The sequence below is a fragment of the Staurois parvus genome, unplaced genomic scaffold, assembly GCF_062004578.1.
Source record: "Staurois parvus isolate SC_StPar_1 unplaced genomic scaffold, SC_StPar_1.0 ptg000445l, whole genome shotgun sequence".
Taxonomy (NCBI): Eukaryota; Metazoa; Chordata; class Amphibia; order Anura; family Ranidae; genus Staurois; species Staurois parvus.
In genome coordinates this window covers 828,348-847,203 of record NW_028318241.1, presented here as the reverse complement: position 1 = coordinate 847,203, position 18,856 = coordinate 828,348, and the positions used below count along the sequence as shown (strand labels likewise).

The window sequence follows — 18,856 nt, the reverse complement described above, 5'->3', positions numbered from 1 at the left end:
GTAACTGTGGGGGATGGACTGGTTGGAAGAGTAGAAGGTTCCTTTATTAGCTGAGGGCAGGATAGGCTTCCCTGAAGGGATAGGTTTTCAGAGATTGCCTAAAAGTGGGCAGAGTAGGCGATAGTCTGATAAATTGGGGTAGAGAGTTCCAGAGGATGGGGGAAGCTCTGGAGAAGTCCTGGAGACGAGCATGTGAGGAGGAGACAAGGGAGCTAGAGAGCAGGAGGTTGTGCGAGGAGCGGAGAGTTCGGTTTGGGTGATATTTAGAGACAAGATCGATGATGTAATTTGGTGCAGAGTTATAAATGGCTTTATAAGTTATTTGAAGTTTGAATTTTATCTTTTGGGCAGTGGGAAGCCAGTGGAGGGATTGGCAGAGAGGGGTGGCAGATACAGAACGGTTAGTAAGGTGGATGAGTCTGGCAGCAGCATTCATGATAGACTGAAGAGGGGATAGTCTGCGATGAGGTCGGCCAATGAGGATGGAGTTACAATAGTCAAGGCGAGATATAACAAGGGAGTGAATAAGTTGCTTAGTGGTTTCCGAGGTTAGGAACGGGCGTATCTTGGAGATGTTACGGAGGTGAAGTCTACAAGATTTCGACAGTGCATGAATTTGGGACTGAAAGGACAGATGGGAGTCTAGGATTACACCTAGTACCCTGGCATGAGGGGAGGGACTGATATGGCTAGATACTCTTTCATTGTCTAGAACAGCAACATGCAGGAACCCTTGAAATAACTTTACAGGTTCAGGTAACCGCTGCTAATAAAGACTACATCTACAGCTAATGTTCTATTGATGTGATGATCACTGGGAAGAATGCTGCTTACGTTTGTCCTCATTGGGAAGAATCCCAGTGGTATCTGTAGTTACTCACCTAAAGTCATCCATAGATGGATCAGCCAGTTCAGCAGGGATCAGCCGAGATTTGATCCATCTATAGGCAAGCAGACTGCGCCCAAGTCCATCAATCGACGTTGGTACAACCAGACTGTTGGCTTTTTAGCATATAGTTACTGCCAGCAGCTATTAGCAGTAATCGTTGTTCTGCTACCCGGGAAGTCTCCCTGCTCCTCCCTACCCTAATAGAAGGAAAGAAAGTCGATTCATCTACGGCTTACCTAAGAGACCGAAGTTGCTCATTGCTCATAGAACCCTTGACAACCTCTGGAGGAACCTTCAGAAAGCTTGGCTCTTCAATGTCACTTCATGTTTAAAATTTCAAAAACAAAATGGTGTCCATTGCCCATAGCATCTACTTTTAGCTCTTCAGAGTGGAAAATGACAATTAAAGTCTGCCTTTCCTTTCTGGTGCTCTTATTTGACATGGGTCTGGAGGTCTACAGATGTAATGAGCGTTCTTTGCAGCAAAGTAGTTATGTGATTTTCTTTTTATAATCTATAGGTATGATAAATAAGTTTTAAAGCGTGCATGTTCAATGCTTGACATCTCGGTTCCACACCAACCAAATTCTTCTGCGACACATTCCAAAGTTTTATAGTGTTCACCTTTATCACCAATATTTAACTTCAGAAATAAATGTTGGATCCAGAATCTAATTATTTTGTTTTCTCTCTTCCTCCTAGGTTTTCACTTGAGCGGCACAGTGACAGAACCTGCGACACAGTCCGATCCGGAATCCGTTTGCAATGTAGCCATCAGCTTTGACCGTTGCAAGATTACCTCAGTTACCTGCAGCTGTGGAAATAAGGACATCTTCTACTGCGCCCATGTGGTGGCACTTTCTTTATACCGCATCCGCAAGCCCGATCAGGTCAAGCTGCATCTTCCTATTTCAGAGACCCTCTTTCAAATGAACAGAGACCAGCTGCAGAAATTTGTACAGTATTTGATTACAGTTCACCACACGGAGGTCTTGCCGACCGCTCAGAAACTAGCAGATGAAATTCTGTCACAGAACTCTGAAATCAATCAAGTTCATGGTGAGTGGTGCTTCTTATTGGTCAGAACACCCCCTGCCTGTATTCACATTCATGGTTTATCAGAATTTGGGGCTTGCTTCTCTTGCGTTTGTCCCGGCAGCTCCATTATTTTGGATTTACAAAAACATTTGGTGGCATTTAAAGCCACAAGCTGGAAAATGGTCTTTTTTGCACAATCCGTACTTTTTTGAGTTTCTGTGCCATGCCAATATTTGAGTTTCTTTTCTGGAGTATGTGTTTTCTATCATATTTACAACTGACTGAGATGGACTTATTGAAGGGAATTTTGTATTTATTTTTTTTATGCAGATAAAAGCACGATTTTTTTTTTCAGAATTTGCTAGGGAATTAACACTCCAGAAAGCTTTTATTCCCTAGCACAGCCCAATACCTCCTTGATTATTATTACCCTCTCCTCTTCTGTGAGTGTCTAATTATTGTCTATGCTGACCCAGCTCCTCAGCACCTCTTCTTACCACTTATCCTTTTATGTAGCATCCAGTGGAAGAGTGTAGGGTAATACTATATAGAGTGACATCTTGGAGTCTGTTGTAGCTGCTAAGATTACATTCAAGATGGTGGGGACTAATAGCAGCCTCAGAGCTTTTGGGTGTCTACAAGAGGATTTTTCAGGTAAAAAAAAAAAAAAATCTAGAACCTTGATGTTGAAATGAATCATCTGGCGACAAGGACTTTTTTTTTTTTTTTTTTTTTTTTTAATTGGCTTTAAGTAGTTGGTCATACTCAGCTGAATTTGTTGTGAAATGTGGAATATGCTTTGCCATTCATCAGAATAACTTCATCTCTTCTGGTTAGTGCCAAGAACATACATATGTTCTTCCCCTATTTGTGTTAATAAAAAAAACACTAAAGGTAGCTGTGTATTTGGCAGTCTCTATTACCCTACCAGCTTTGCAAGGGTGAGGTAAGCTACACAAGGGAGTGCATTGTTTTCAGGGAGTCAGCCAACCTATAGACTGGCATTGAGAGAAGGCGCTGTAAAGCACAAAGATTGTGTGGTACTCTAAAGGAACTATATGAAGTATATAGTAAATGATTCACACTTTGGTAATAGCTGTAAATTTAAACTGAGAAGCTATATATGTGTACATACAGATACAGAGATATGTGTGTGTGTTTTTGTTGTTTTTTTTTTGGTTTGTTTTTATGTTTTTGCCATGTGAATGAGGCCTTAAGCTGGTTAGAATCTTGGCCGGTTCAGCAGGGACTGGCTGAGGTTCGATTCATGTATGGGCAGGCTGATTGTACCCAAGTCAATCTATCAATCAATTTTGGTACAACCAGCATGTCGGATTTTTAGGATGCGATTGCCAGAAGCTAGCAATACTCACTGTGTTCTCTTGGCAGGGATTGCTTCCCCTGGGTAAACGGCAACACATCAGTGTGAAAGCAGCCTTATAGCGGGCTCAGGACAATAAGGGCTTGTTTACATTTGCTAAAAACCCCATAGTTGAGACGTGTTTTTACCACACCACTCAACCCCTGGTGTAGCTTTAGAATTGGCAATGGTGACCCTGTCCCATGCTCCAGGGGGGTCAGTGCAGCCTCCCTGTCACATTCTGTTTTACTCTTGAATAGGAGGGGTGTCAAGGGCGGCATATACAGGAACCGATCGCCTCCATTTTCCTCTTGCTGCAGGTGGAAAATGTTCGTTATGGTATTCAGAATAAAAAAAGTCAAAATTCTGAACATTTCATTGTGGCCTGCGACTGGTTACCAAATCACTCAAGTGGCCCCTGCACTTCAAAAGATTGAGTACCCCTGATATATGGCCTTTCTTTCGGGTTAACATACACTTTAAGAAAATGGTGTTTCATACCTTTTATTTAAAGGGAATCTGTCACTAAACTGTGTGGTTCAACTGTCATGGATAAAACCATTATTAAGCCACCAGCCTGCTATTTTTTACAGCAGTGACTTCATTAGCAGAGAATTTTCTGCGTTTGTTTTAGAGTCCCAGAACTATAATATAGCACAAACAATGTCTTTCTAACACAGGGTTCTGCCTTGTGACCAATCTTTTCTTTGGAGGGGTGTAAAATGTGTGCGATTGTTCCCCCTACCTTTGTGTCAGGTAAACTGCCAAAACCCAGGTAGGTAAATCAACTTACTGCATCAGAATCCGCACACATTTCAATAAGGCAGAATTTGACCTGTAAGTTCAGCAAGCTGTATACGCCAGTCTGAAATAACCGCAGTTTGTGTTTTTGTTTTTTAAGCTAGGTTTGCTTTGAGCCCTTACTGTGATCTTCTTGCTACTGAACCAATCGAACAGCAGTGTGTATGTATACAGTACAGGCATACATTTGTTGGGGCTTATCTTCGGAATATTTTAACGTGTAAAAAAAAAAAATCATTCTAGACTGGCTGACATTGCTGTAGAAGGGTTAAAAATTGATGGCAAGTAAAATTTTACTTGTGAGGACAAGCCCTTCTCCAGTCTACAGACAATTACATGCATTATATAAATAATAGAATAATACCAGCTTAATCCTAGCCATGAGCCTTCAGATGGTGTCATGAAGACCCGGCCCTATACCTTGTTTCCAATACCGCAGAGCAGATAGTGTTGTGTGTCCACATAGCAGGATATTCTCCATGTGTTCTCCCTGGGGAGGACACTGTCCTGATTAGATAACACCACCAACTGGGCTTCTGAAACAGATACCAGTTTGAATGGCAATTCCTGTTAACCCTTTTATTGTCTGCTTCAGTTAGCTAGCTTGTTGCTCCCTTAACATTTTAAATCTGATCCCCTTTCCAAATTAAAAAAAATGGTTCCCAATACTAGGTAATTTTCTTTTTTTTTTCTTTTAAGCAAAACAAAAGCTTTTATATTTATAATAAAATACATTTATTTTACAAGACAGAAGTACCCCCTTGGATATTTTTTTTCTTTTGATCTAGTGTCTACGGTAGTTTAATTGCTGTTATCATTAAGCTGGGCTTAGATGGATCAAAATTCTGCCAGTTTATTATTTATTTATTACAGGTACTTGTATAATACCTAATAGTAGTCAAGTGTGTGTGTGCGTGCGTGCGTGCGTGCGCATGTGTGTGTGTGTGTTGTTTGCATCCCTAATATAGAATTAGGGATGCACCGAACCGATTTGGCCGATATGAAAATACAGGTGCCGAAAATATCCCCAGCGCTTGGTGGCTCTCAGCCTTACCATCAAACGATCCCGGTGCTGGACATAGAGATGAAGGAAAGATGGCTTCCACTCACCTCTATGCCCTTGGAGGACTGGAGCAACGTTATGTCACTTCCAGTTCCGGCATCTTGTAAACAAAGCCTTTTTTTATTTTATTTTAAGCACTAGATCAATGCTTTTTTGATCTAATGCTCTACATTGTAGAAGAGAGATGTGTGGTCTTATTGACTCCATATCTCTCCATAAAGAGGACCTGTCACTGCCTATTTCTATCACAAGAGATGTATGCATTTATTGTGATAGGAATAAAAGTGATTGAATTTTTTTTTTTTTTTTTTTAAAGGGACAGAAAGAAATGAAAAGAAAAAGTGTATAGTTTCCAAACACCCCCCCCCCCCCGTGCTTGCACATAGTGGTGAGGAAAGCGCTTGAGTGGCCCTTCAGTCCCCTGGGACATGTGACATGTCCTAGGAGTTGGTGATGCAGGGGATGTTGGGATAGGGAGGGAAACCTGCAAGGCTTCACTTTTGAGTGACGTTCCACTTTAATATTTACAGCTGAGGGGCTGTTTAAAAATCATAAATGCCCCCTGGTGTCCATACAACTGCTTTAAAAAAACAAAAACTGCACAGTATTAATGTGCATTGAGCGCAGCTTGTCCTGGGTGCTGCTAAACTGGCAGGAGAGCCTCATGTGACCTGTTAATGTCATGTGACCAGCCTCTCCTGTCAGGGGTCTCTGTTGCCTTTTGTTTCTCCATTCGAAATGGCCACAGAATCTTTTGTTGTGCCATTCCTAACCAGGGTTCTGAGGAACCTTGGGTTTCTCCAGAGGGTGCTAAGAGTTGCCTTTCCACATCTGATGGCCACTTGGCAAACCCAACTGCATGACACCAGTAATCCGTTGCTTACTTCCCCCTGGCTACCAGTGTAAGGGGCCTATTTCTCCTATCACCACCAGTGAATTCATTTTTGGAGTTCCAAAGACCTGGACAATTTTTAAAGGGTACCTATGGGGTAGAAAAGGTTGTGAAAGGCTACTGTATTCTTTCACACATGTGGGCAAAATATATCCAGCTGTGCGTGTTGTGCACATTTGAAGGATAAGTTCACTTTTTGACAAAAAATAATGTACATTTTTTTGCAGGTAAAAAAAATGTGCACTTATTATTTTTTTGTTGCAGGAGCCTGTGAACCATTGCACAAGCAATCAGCAGATCACTGGTGCCATGCAGGTCTCCTGCAGTCCTGTCCATATATCTGCTTGCCCGTACATCTCATATCAGGCAGCAGCTGTAACATTAGGAACATGTTACCCTAAAAATGGGTGGAACATGTAGCATGCTCCCAAAGGTGAACTTATCCTTTAAAATGTTTTTAAAACCAGATGAAGCCTGCAGCTCTAACTCCTTATACATTCTTCTTACACATATAAAGGGGGACTCTTCTGAACCCCCCTACTGAACCTTCTAGTTGGCTGGCTGTCTCTGGCTTCAGTACTGTCTGGATTACAGTTTTAGAAAGTTTGAATTTCTGGAAATGTATCCCAGAGTATTAAAGACCTTTCATCAGCATGGCAGCTAAGAGTTTGCATTTTCCTCTAGGAGATGATATAGGAGAAGAGAATAGTAACCTAATGTAAGGTTTTCATTGAATAGGAACATGTGGGTGCCATGTATGCGGTTTCATTCACTTGTGCAGGGTCATGCATAGTTTCCAGGAAAAAAAATAACGTGTGGTGTGGCATATTGACATTAGGAAGCATGACAACATTGGAGTTTAAAGGTTAGTAAAGTGTATTTCCACTTTTGTTGCAGCCAAATTAGGATAACACCTACTTGTTTGTTGCATGTTCTCATTTACATAGCAGTCCTTTAAAAAAAAAAAAAAAAAAAAAGATTAAAATATACTGCTTGGTTTCTACTTTCTTTTATATTTTACTTTCCTAAACTAAATTTTTCTGTGGAATGCCAGGGGGTTATGTAGTAAAGATATGCCATAATAACCCTGTCTGTACTGTGCTGGCAATTCTTCATTATCAGCAGTAAACTACATTTGAACAGTCTGGCCCAACTAAGGCCCCGTACACAGGATGAGATTATCGGACGAATGCATACTAGTCTCATATTGAAAATGAAGAGGTTACAAAGGTTATGAAAAAAAAAATCGGACGAATGCATACTAGTCTCATATTGAAAATGAAGAGGTTACAAAGGTTATGAAAATTCTTGTAAGACAGAATAAAAATTTGAAAGTGACCAAATGTATTTTCAGACAAAAACTGTGCTGATTAAACGTAAATCGTATGATCTGTTATTGTACGAGAAAGTATTTTGTGCTTTTCCCTTCAATTAATTTAGGATGAAAGCTGTATACTAACAATCAGATTATTGTAGAATTTCTTAGAAATCTGTATTTTTATTACGGTTTTCTGATCGTGTTTACTAGGCTTAAGGGCCAACATTTTGGAAGCTGGGCTTCTTCATTGTATGTTAATGAGAGACAACTTTGTGTCCCCAGTCTTTGTGAGTACAGACACTGAGACTGTTCAGATTTGTTTGCAGTCAGCCATGTGACTTTCTCAGAAATATCTCAAAGGTAAAAAATTAGTTAACGTGGAACTAAACCCAATGAACTAATGGCTTCCCAAAACTGTTACATTCCCAGCATGTCATGAATGATAACTGTCACAGTTGCTTATGCTGTCAAGTCATTAAATGGCAGGAGTCCTAACTGATCATATGTGCAGCAACACGCCAACTGCATATCAAACAGAAGCTAAGATGGCTGCGTCCTTGGCTGGAAAGAGGAGAGTTTAGTTCTGCTTTAAAAAAAAAAAAAAAAAAAAAAAAAGTATGCTGTGTGAAAGGAAGCACATGACAATCATAGTGGGGTTTTATCAAATTTCACTGCAAAAGTGGAAATAAACTTTAACGAGACCCTGTCCTCTAATCAAAAGTGCCAATAAACGTAATCCCTGTAAAAGTAAACGCTTGCCCTTTTTTTTTTTTTTTTTTTTTGTCACCCTCGTTGCAGAACGCAGCTCTATTGAATAGAAAGCTCTATGAGAAGTTTCTTCAGAAACAGATTCTTTGTGAATGTAGATCTCCTGGTTCCCCCACTGTGTTTCTCTACTGACCCCTATTTCACTACAGGAGCATTCGCTTCCGCCTTTGGTGGCACAGCATTTTATTAATGCTGTTAAATGACAGGGTCACTTTAACACACTAAAATAGAAACTGTTACTGGACTAGTTTTTTAACTAGTTCCTGCTGACCATACTCATATGTGGCCTCTTGACAGGGGGGCTTTAACGCTGAGAGAATGTATATATGTGTCCCTAAAGTAAACATTTTCCTGTGCTGAGAGCACGCGGCCTACTTGTGATACGGAGAGCTCTGATCATGTGACTGCCAATCACAGTGGTCACATGATCGGAATGTCTGCCTCCACCTTTCAGAATTTAGAACCTCCTAAAGGCTCAGGAGATGGAGGCGGAAGGGGTTAAAATGGCTAAACTTGCGTGTCTTTGTCAACAGGAATCGTATGCTTGCTTTTAGTCTTAAACTTTTTTTATTAGCAAATTATTTTATAAACTAACCAGTGAGATTCTATTTATTTATTCCAGGTACTTATATAGCGCCGTCAATTTACGCAGCGCTTTACATATATATTGTACATTCACATCAGTCCCTAACCCTCAAGGGGCGTACAATCTAAGGTACTATCCTTTTCCTTCCGTTTTTCTCATTTAGTCTCATTTTGTGCTTTTAATCAGGGATATCTGTCTTACTACTGGTGTTCCAGTTAAACTCTCCCATTGGTAAAAATATAATAACTGCATTTTTTTCCCCCAGGATTGCCTTCACCTGGTATATCCTAGCCTGACCAACACTTACTCTCAATTTGATTCTTCTGCGTGGAGATAGATTAGCCAGTTTAGCTTGGGATGCCAATATATTTTCTTCTCATCTGTATAGTTCATGCTTTTTAGGTGGTTACAGGTTTGTGATATCTTACAGGTCTTAAGGCAACAGAAAGCACCACCCAGTCAACTGTTACAGGTCTGTAAGTCTGCCAGGAGTGCCTTAGACCTCTGGTGCCGCTGGTATTTAATCGGATATCCTCATGTCTCTATACAGCTTTTAATCATTCTACAGTAACTCTAGGTATTTTATATGGTTTAAAAATTGTTGTACAAGGTGTGATTCCCCTTAAAGTGCTTTGCTTTAAAACCTACCACCTTCAGAACAGACCTTGCTAATGCCTTGCTCTCATTATTGGCATGATTCTTGTTCCGTCATTCTGAGTCTTCTTTGTGCTTCTGCACTGAAAGCTTGTCCCCAACACCAGGCTTCGGTGAGAGACTTGGACGTGTCTTTTTCCACTTTCCAGCAGCAGCCATCAGGAGTTGTGACAGCTCCTGCGTCACTGGGAGCACATAGCTGCAGACCAGGCCAAAGCTGCATGCAGTAATACAGATGGTTTTGAAATAAAGACACTAGTGCAGAGCTATAAAAGCCAGCTTAAAGCTGTGAAAAACACTCCATCGTAAGCCAAAGCACACAGATTCACCAGTGGGTTCCTGGGGGGTGGGGTGACCCTGCCGTTACTGAATGCTAACCCTCTGACAGGTGACAGGTTTGTAGACAGATCCCAAGACCCCTAAAACTTTGCACACCTACTGAGACACAGAACATAGGCCTTGCTTATGTCGGTTTCTAGAGGTCCCAGCTCAACAAGATCTTACAAATTGTATTTGTTTTAAATCTTCCAGTAGTACCCAGCAGCCATTACCAGTGCTGGTTAAACAGTAACTTTATTACAACTAAGGTTCTCCAGTCTTTTTTTTTTTTTTTTTTTTTCCTTCCTTTTAGTGAATTCACACAGGATTTTGGTAGATCTGACATATAAACAAAGGTTGGCTGGACAGTCTGACACATTGTAAATGGAGACAACGGAGGGAAGGCTATAAAGACCTGGCATACTACATTCATGGAGACAGGCACACCACAGGCACCAAGAAGTTGTCCCCTGTAACAATAAAATGAAGAGGTTTTTCTCCCATTATTCATTTCACCCCTGCTATGACTAGTTTTTCATGTAGACTGTTAGCAGTTTGTTAGATTGTATTTGTGATGCATCTTATCAGATTTTTCCTTTGTTTGACTATGTCTGGGAAGCATTGGGCCTTCATAAGTTTAACCAACGATGTAGAGTAATGTGGGGTTGTCTGACCAGTAGGTGGGAAAACCCTAAGAAGACCATACGCAGGAAGAGATTTATAAGGTTTGAGATTTTGCCATAATTAGAATGACCGTTAGTGGCACATTTAGTAAAGTACTTGATTAGTCGCCTGTGTCTTTTTAAGTTATTTATTTTACTCTGAAACCAGCAGAGCAAATCAGTGGATCGCGGGTGCAATGTGTTGCTCCTGCAGACAGCGCTGACAGCTCTCTGCCCATACATTTCTATAATCCGATGGTTACGGAGCAGCAGGAAGTGTTCATGGACAGCTAGGGCAATGAGGAGTGCCCTCATAGTTCATTATTGACTACAAGTCATCTGCCAGGGTGCAGGATGGGACTTGTAGTTTTTTCACAGATCTCTGAATCTATGACGTGACTGTGCATGCAACCATTTTAAAATGACAGCAGTGCGGGCAGAAGAACCCCCACCTGCTGTCTCAGTGAAGAGGGGATGAGCTGGTGGTTGCTGATCATGTTGCATCCTAAATTCAGTTATAGAATTCATTCACCTTCTGAACCTGTTGCAAGTGCAAGCTCTGGGGCTGCTATCTTGACCTGGCCTCTCTGTATCAGAGGGGAGTTCAGACTTCACACTTTACTGGCTACATAGCAGTGATTCACCAAATAGTGAAGGAAGGTTCAGGTAACTGCACTGGAGCATCTTTTGATAAATTAGACATTGGCATCTCCAGTGTTTGTCCTACTGCTGCCCTCTTTATGGCCTCTTGCTAACAGGTTGTCTATTTCATATAAGCAAGATACCCATGGATCTGAGATGGTGTTTTGTGGCAAGAACTGGCATAAAAACTCTTGTTTAGTAGTGCACAGCCAGTCAGTATTTGGGGGTACATTGAATGGATCCTAGTAGCAATTGTTTCTCTGAGGTCAGAAGTGGTGCCAGGCCCTCTCAGCCCCTCTTTTCTTTCCCACCTGTCTGCCTTCACATGATACACAGGCTGGTCCAGTGGGCTAAGGCTGTCCATATACTCCACCCATCCATGCTGTATAGTATGAATGAATTCCCCTTGTTGGGCTATTGTATTATGACAGCTGCTGGCTTCAACAGTTAAAGTACCTGATAGGATCACATGCAAAGCGAATTTCAGAAGTTCATAAGGAAACTGCCAAAATTTGCACACTGTTGAGCCAGCTTAAATAATTATTTCAGGCATGGGTATATTATATAGTAGTTACATTGGTCCAAGGTGGACCAATAGAACTATATGTATACCATACCTGGTAGATTTCCCCTGGAAGCCAGGTCCTGCACTTATGCGAACTGAAATTCTTTGCGTCTTCCGAATGAATTCAAACCATTAGCTGATTGGACTAGGTGGAGAAGGCAGATGGTGTCTTCATGCTCTCCACCTTGTCTAATTAGAGAACGCATTGCATTCATTGATAAAATACATAGCCTTCTGTGAATGGCACTCGTACCAAGCGGCCAACCTCCTGTGTTCAGAAGTATAGCAGGGCAGCCACTCAATGTGGGACCCAGAAGCTAGTGGAGATCATTGGAGTAGTGGTGTCTACTTCAGTGATTTCCAGCTTCTAGGGGCATTGGCCAGGTGCTGTATATACATAGCTACATTGGTCCAAGCTGGACTAATGTAACCATGTATAATATCCATACCTGGAATTTGTTGCATGTATCTATGGCCATCCTTTTGTTTATGGGTGGTCAGCTCTCTAAGGTCCATATCTTGACTATCTAAAAGGTCTCACATTAAAGTGCACTGCAACACATCAGGGTTCCATAGTCATACAATCCCTGCATATAAAATGATCAGCCATTTGTTTGTTGGTTGGTTGTTCTGACTGATATTCATAATGGTGCTGTCAGCTAAGTGTAATCTTATCACAGTAGTGAAAGCAAACACATAGTAACTTTCTCAACAAACAAATACACACATATCTAAAGTACCTTAGCAAAAGGTCCAAATTCCTTCTTTTAACAAACTCTGCTTTGAAGTTTGTACTAGTCTGTGTTTTGGCAAGTCTGTGTCCTCTCATACAAGTTTACATTCCTCCTCTGGCTGATTGTAGGCTTTAGCCTTAAAACACGTTTACTATAAACTGCCTGGGAGGCACCTGCAGCAGAAGAGCTGTTTAGTAACCAGTTTTTATAAGAATGCAGTATATACATTCTACATGTAGTGACTTCCTTGAAGTTGCAAATTATTGGCAAACTAATGGGCCAAATGTTTTTGGACATCAATCCTCAAGTCAAGTAAAATATTTACCAACCCGGACCTGATAACCAAAGTCTATGTATTGGGTTTCAGTAATGCCTGAGAATTCTGATTGAATTGATGGATTCATTTTGTAAATAAATCTGTCATGAGCAGGCCTGGTAAGTGAGTTTAAGTTGTCCTTTGCTGCAGTAATAAACCCCAAAACTATATATATATATATATATATATATATATATATATATATATATATATATATATATATATATATATATATATTTTTTTATTATTATTATTATTATTATATATATATATATATATATATATATATATATATATATATATATATATATATATATATATATATATATATATTATTTTTTTTTTTTTTTTGACTTACTGTTGCGTCTCCAGGACAGGAAGTGTAGGGAAATCTAACATATGGGAAACTCACAAAAAAGACAGGGTTTAACCCTTCCTTACTGAAGAGAATTTTTGGCTATACATGCACTTTAAAGCGGTTTTAACCCACAAAACCAAATATGTATATATTGCAGCTTACCAGTTCTAGTAAAGATTAATCCTAGTAAGGTGGTTGCATTAGTTTTTTTTTTTGGTGATCTGGCTAGTGACACTTTAAGTGTCTCCACTGTGGTTATAGGAACAGCAGAGACAAGTTGGGGAGGAGGTGCCGGGTCCAGCAAGGGACCTTGCAGGTGAAGAATAGGTGAGTATTTTATGTAGCTGGAGTTTGGCTTTAAACCAGAAGTAAAGTCAACACTTTTTAAGCAGCTAAAGCAAGTTTTTTTTTTTTTTCCGTTTTCTTTTACATAAATGAATAACAGCTGATGAAAATATTAAATATATATCTATTTATTTATGGTTCCAATTGTTATATTTCCTTTCACTTCCTGTTCTAGAGACTTGACAGGAAGTGAGAAGAAATCACTTCAAAGTGACGTGAGTTCCCCTTACTGCCATTATCACTAGAACAGATATCCTCACTGGAAGATTGATCTTCACCTAGAGTCCTGGTGACAGCTCTGTTTTGGATTTTTTTTTTATCACTATAGTCTCCAGGACAAACTGCGAGGGTGATTTTCAATAAAAGGAAAAACTGACTGGGGGTCCAACACTTCTTCATTGAAAGCAAAGTTTGGGCTTTGCTTTCAATTTACAAACGAGTGATAGGCACTAGCTTTAAAAGAAACTAGTTGCCCACAAGAGGCATTGATGGCATGGCACTAGCAAGTTGTCTGCGATCTACTACAGCGTATGCCCAACCAAACCATTTATGCAAAAGGTTTAGAACCCCCGGAACACTGTTTTGTTTTTTTTCAGTTGGGGGGCTCTGTTAGAGACTCACTCTCACTTCTGATCCTGCTCTGAATGCTTTGTGAGACAGAAAGTGAAGGAACTCTCCATGCTGTCCATCTTGGTGGGGAAACTGATCGGAATCTCTTATGGCTCTCAACCTGGTTAAATAGTTGTGAACCTGCCCTGTAATACGCCTAATGTAAGTTCCAAGGAGCAGGGCCCTCATTTCCCTCTTGTATTGAACTGTATTGTTGCTGTATTGTCTCCCGTTATATTGTAAAGCGCTGAGCAAACTGTATCTAAATCCTGTATAATAATAATACCACCCTATTCAGGAACATGGGTTGAAGTAGGAGTAGTGTGGTGACGACTCACCATAGACACAACACAATAGACTCCACTGCCACATGCTTGTTCCAGGTCACAGACTGGAAAGTTGTTGCGAAGAGTATGATGAAGAATGCTTCAATGAAATGCCTCAATTGCTGTAGACATAACTAATATGTCTGAGGCAGCCCTGGCATTTAATTGAACTTCCAGTTGCTATAGCAGCCTTATTGCACAATGCTATGTTCAATGGCCAGAATGCACATGTATAAAAATGTGTACACATTGGACACAGGATCAGTGAGGGTTAAATTGGGCTCCTCGAGGAGGAAGGACCAATCAAAGCCAATAAGGAGACAGGAGGAGCCCAAAGCATGGTTACGTTATTTGGGCTTCTCCGGGCTGGGTGACATTAGCTAGGACTGCCCAGGGAGGAGGACCAGCTAGCATCGGATACAAGATTGCTGCAGGCGGCCCATTGAAAAAAAGTGACTTTTTACATAATATTCCTGGCTGCGTTTTGTGGCAGAGGTGTGCAAATCAGACTGCCAAAGGAAAATAGTTTTGCAGATAAGACCGCAAACCTGTTTTAACCATTAGGCTAGTTGTTGGCCTAGCGTTCCTTTTCCTGTCATTCAGCGCATGGTTGAGTATAGTTGATGCTGGCCTCTTCCACAATTTTACTTTTAACTATTTCACAGTGGTTGCTTTCATTTTAGGTAGAGGATGTCACCAGAAAGGGCTGGCAACCTTCAAAACGCACTTTAATCTTCATAACTATAAAACAAAGCAAGGGATCTCCCAGTCCTAGTAAGATGTGAGCTATACAGACATTTTGTTGGTGAAAAGTCATTCTCAGCAAGCTGTACAACAAACCTGACACCTTTATTTTTGAGCTGTCTCCACACTCAGGTGGAATGGGGGGGGGGGACATGTGTTTGTTAAAAATAAGGTCATATAGGGTAAGAATTTTCACACATCAACCCCAGCCGCCCCAGATAATTTCCAGTGTGTGTATACCGACATGTATACCATTTTTTTATTTTTTGTTTTGTTTTTTTTGTTCCACCCCTGAACCAGTTTCAGCTGCAACTTAACTTTTTGGACGTGTAAACACTCAGAACGGCAAGTGGCATATGAATGAATCACCCAAGATACTTCCTGACCTTTTTGTGTAGTGTTTGTGCTGCTCTGATCACACTTTCTGCCAGCTGAATATCTGCTTACAGAAGTGAATCCCACTGCACTGGAGTCTACTGTGGCAGCTTCCTAGAATCTTCATGGGACATCTTGGATAGAAGAATGAGGGAAATAAACATGCAGTTGGTTTTGCTATACGGATCAACAAGCCCTGCTCTAACCTGATACTACTTGCAGTATTTCCCATTGTAAGTTGGCCATAGGTGGATCAAATCTCGGCTAATTCAGCAGGAACTGGCCAAATTTTGATCCATCTATGGCAGTGGTTCTCAAGCTTCCTAATGCTGCGACCCCTTAATACAGTTCCTCATGTTGTGGTGACCCCCAACCATAAAATTGTTTACCCAGTAATTATAATTCATGAAGTGTCGTTTTACCTCCAACACTGCTGCTTTCAGCACAGTAGCTGCTTTCAGCACAGTAGCTGCTTTCAGCACAGTAGCTGCTTTTAACACAGCAGCTGCTTTCTACACAGTAGCTGCTCTTTACACATCAGAAATATGTGTTTTCCGATGGTCTTAGGCGACCCCTGTGAAAGGGTCGTTCGACCCCCAAAGGTGTCGCAACCCACAGGTTGAGAACCACTGATCTACGGGCAGGCTGGTTGCATTTAATTCTATTCATTGACTGCTGGCAGTACAACCAGCCTATCGTGGTTTTTTTTTTTTTTTTTATCTGATCACTGCTGGCAGCTGTAGCTGCCAGCAGTGATCATTGAGTTCTGAGAGAAGAGAAACTGTGTTGATGGGGAAATCGAGCAGTTTTCTTTCCTTCAACCCATAGTTGCAGGAAAGAAAATTGCTTAAAGGATAAGTTCACTTAAAAAAAATTAAATAAATGCACTTTTTTTTTTTTGCAGATTAAAAAAAGTGTGTTTATTTTGGAGCCTGTAAAGCATTGAACCAGCAATTGTCAGATCACTGGTGCCATGGAGGTCTGATGCTGGCTGTCAATTTAATCCATGTGATTGTACGAGCAGTTTAACACTGACAGGAAGAGTCAATGAACCATCACTGCGCTGTAGTAGTTCATTGAGAACTACAAGCCAATATGTGCAAAGGATACTTTTTCACGTGAATGAATGATGCAGCCATGTAGTCGGAGCCCTGCACGGCCGCACTGTTTTCAAAAAGTGACAGCAGTAAGGGGACAAGTTCCCCATACTGTCACAGGGAGGGGGGGGATCGGGTAGAGGATGTAGCAGTGAGAACATGTTACATGTTCAACCCTAAAAACAGATGTAACATGTTCCTGATGGTGAACTTATCCTTTAATATATGGCCTGCTTTAGGCCCCTTTTACACGGGTGTCATCCGTTCAGTCATGTTTTTAAAAAAAAAAAAAAAAGGATTCAGTTTACATTGGTTTTTACTTCAGTTCAGTGCTATTTCTGCTCCCCGGACTGCCAAAACTGGCCAGTTTGAAAGTTGTGACCATGAGAAAAGTGTAAATGATAGCTACTCTAGGTTCTTTCATTTATTTAATAGATACAGGGTGACAAATTACAGATCCAACTTTATCACGTAGCTTTTCATTCTGTGCCATGTATTTTGATTTCATTTTTTTTTTTCACCCAAGTTGCGTACGCCATTCTCCGATGACTGAGGGGGGAGCTAATAAGTCTGGAAGAATGTCCTAATTGCTCCCAAATAAGAGGAGCTGCTTGTTTGGCTGAACAGTTGCTCTTTGTTTGGAGCCTACCTTCAGGCCTGTGAGCTCAGTGCTCAGGTATGTGACGGGAGCTGTTTAGGCTGTGCTTGGTAGTCACAGGTGTGCTGTAGAAACATCACTAAATCATGTATTAAACCCTAATAATCCACCCAACAAAGCGGAACCAGACCCTGGCTGGCTTACTGGGGAGAGCACAAAGGAGAGGAATACAGGTGTTAATGCGAGGCACTGAACACTCGGGAATGTTAACTTTTACAGAATTTGTAAGGTGAGATTCCCATCCTATTTTTTTTTTTCTTTCTTTTTAAATAGACTGTTTCCTTTCCCGAAGAGAAGGCAAACAGGGCTGACAACACTGTTTAGAAATCAGAGCTGCAAAGGCCCTGGCCTGTGTCAGTTTGGAGCTTGCTGGATTTCTGGCAGATAAACCCGTATTTCTCCACTTGCAGCATTTTAACATTTTAAAGCGGTACGACATGGGGAAATGTGCAGCTATCATTTTGAACATATAGTGTGTGTGTGTGTGTGTGTGTGTGTGTGTGTGTGTGTGTGTGTGTGTGTGTGTGTGCGTGCGTGCGTGCGTGCGTGCGTGCGCGCGATAGTTTGCTCTGACAGACCTTAAATTAACCTTTAGTATTGCTTTAACTTATTTTTTATTTATTTTTTTGGAAAATAACAAACATGTTATACTTGTTCCATGCAGTGGTTTTGCATAGTGAAGCCCGGATCTTCCTCTTCTCGGGTCCCCTGCCAGCGCTCCTGGCTCCCCCTTCTGTTTGGTGCCCTCAGAGCAAGCAGCTTGCTATGGGGGCACCCAAGCAGGCGTGTTACCAAGCCGCTGCTCCGTGTGTCCATTCACACGTGCTGTGGGTTTGCCCCGGCTTCTCTCCTGATTGGCTGACTGGCTGTGATTGCCAGCAGCCGGTGCCAATGGCTCCCGCTTGCTGTCTCAGCCAATGAGGAGGCAGCAACCCGGGACAGCTGAGGCAGTTGTGCACATCACTGGATCACGATGGGGCTCAGGTAAGTATTGAGGGGGCTGGGGGTATTGTTGCACACAGAAAGTTTTTTACTTTCATGCATAGAATGCATAAGGGTAAAAAAACTTGACAACCACTTTAACCTTTCAGAACATGGTACACGTTCCACCCGTATTTAAGTTGGAACATGTAACATATGCCGCCTCTTCCAATCCCCCTTCATTGTTAATGCTGGCGGGGGATGGCCTCCCCGCACACCCGCTATCGCAATAAAAAAATCAGCGTGAAAGAACATCGTTTCTTGCAAACAAATGAACTACAAGTACCGTCAGCCACCGCAGCTGATGGCTTGCAGTTCTGAATGAACTGTGAGTGGGCTGATGGGTGCCCTTGTAGTTCATTCACAAGCCCTGCAGTTTCAGACTGACAGCCCATATGAATGTACAAGCTGAAAGCTGCAGAGCTTGTCTGCAGAAGCCTGACATCACTTCACTGATCATGGGTGCCATGATTTGCAAGCTTCTGCAGGAAAAAAATAAATACTTTTTTTTTTCTTCTGAACAAAATGTGCTTTTATTCATTTATTTTTTTTCTAAAAACCTGAACTTCAAATTTTAACGTTCACCTGGTCAGATAGTTGAGAGCTACAGTGACTGACTACCATCTAAAAGTACAAACTCTTGGGTTGTCCTACTAATCCTTGCTGCTACCTTCCTATGGGGCGGACTCCACCAGCAGTCTGCTTGCTCTGTGGGGGATCTGTCCGCTGATCCTTGCTGAGCAGGCGGATGGCTGGT

General features: G+C 41.4%; 1 protein-coding gene across 1 annotated transcript in view; it reads left to right on the top strand.

The window, feature by feature from the left end:
• ZSWIM6 (zinc finger SWIM-type containing 6) overlaps positions 1-18,856 on the top strand; it is a 176,416-nt gene that overhangs the window by 76,078 nt on the left and 81,482 nt on the right. The window contains exon 2 of the mRNA XM_089688048.1: positions 1,592-1,948. Coding sequence (XP_089544174.1) covers positions 1,592-1,948 — 357 coding nt within the window. The remainder of the gene's footprint in view (positions 1-1,591; positions 1,949-18,856) is intronic.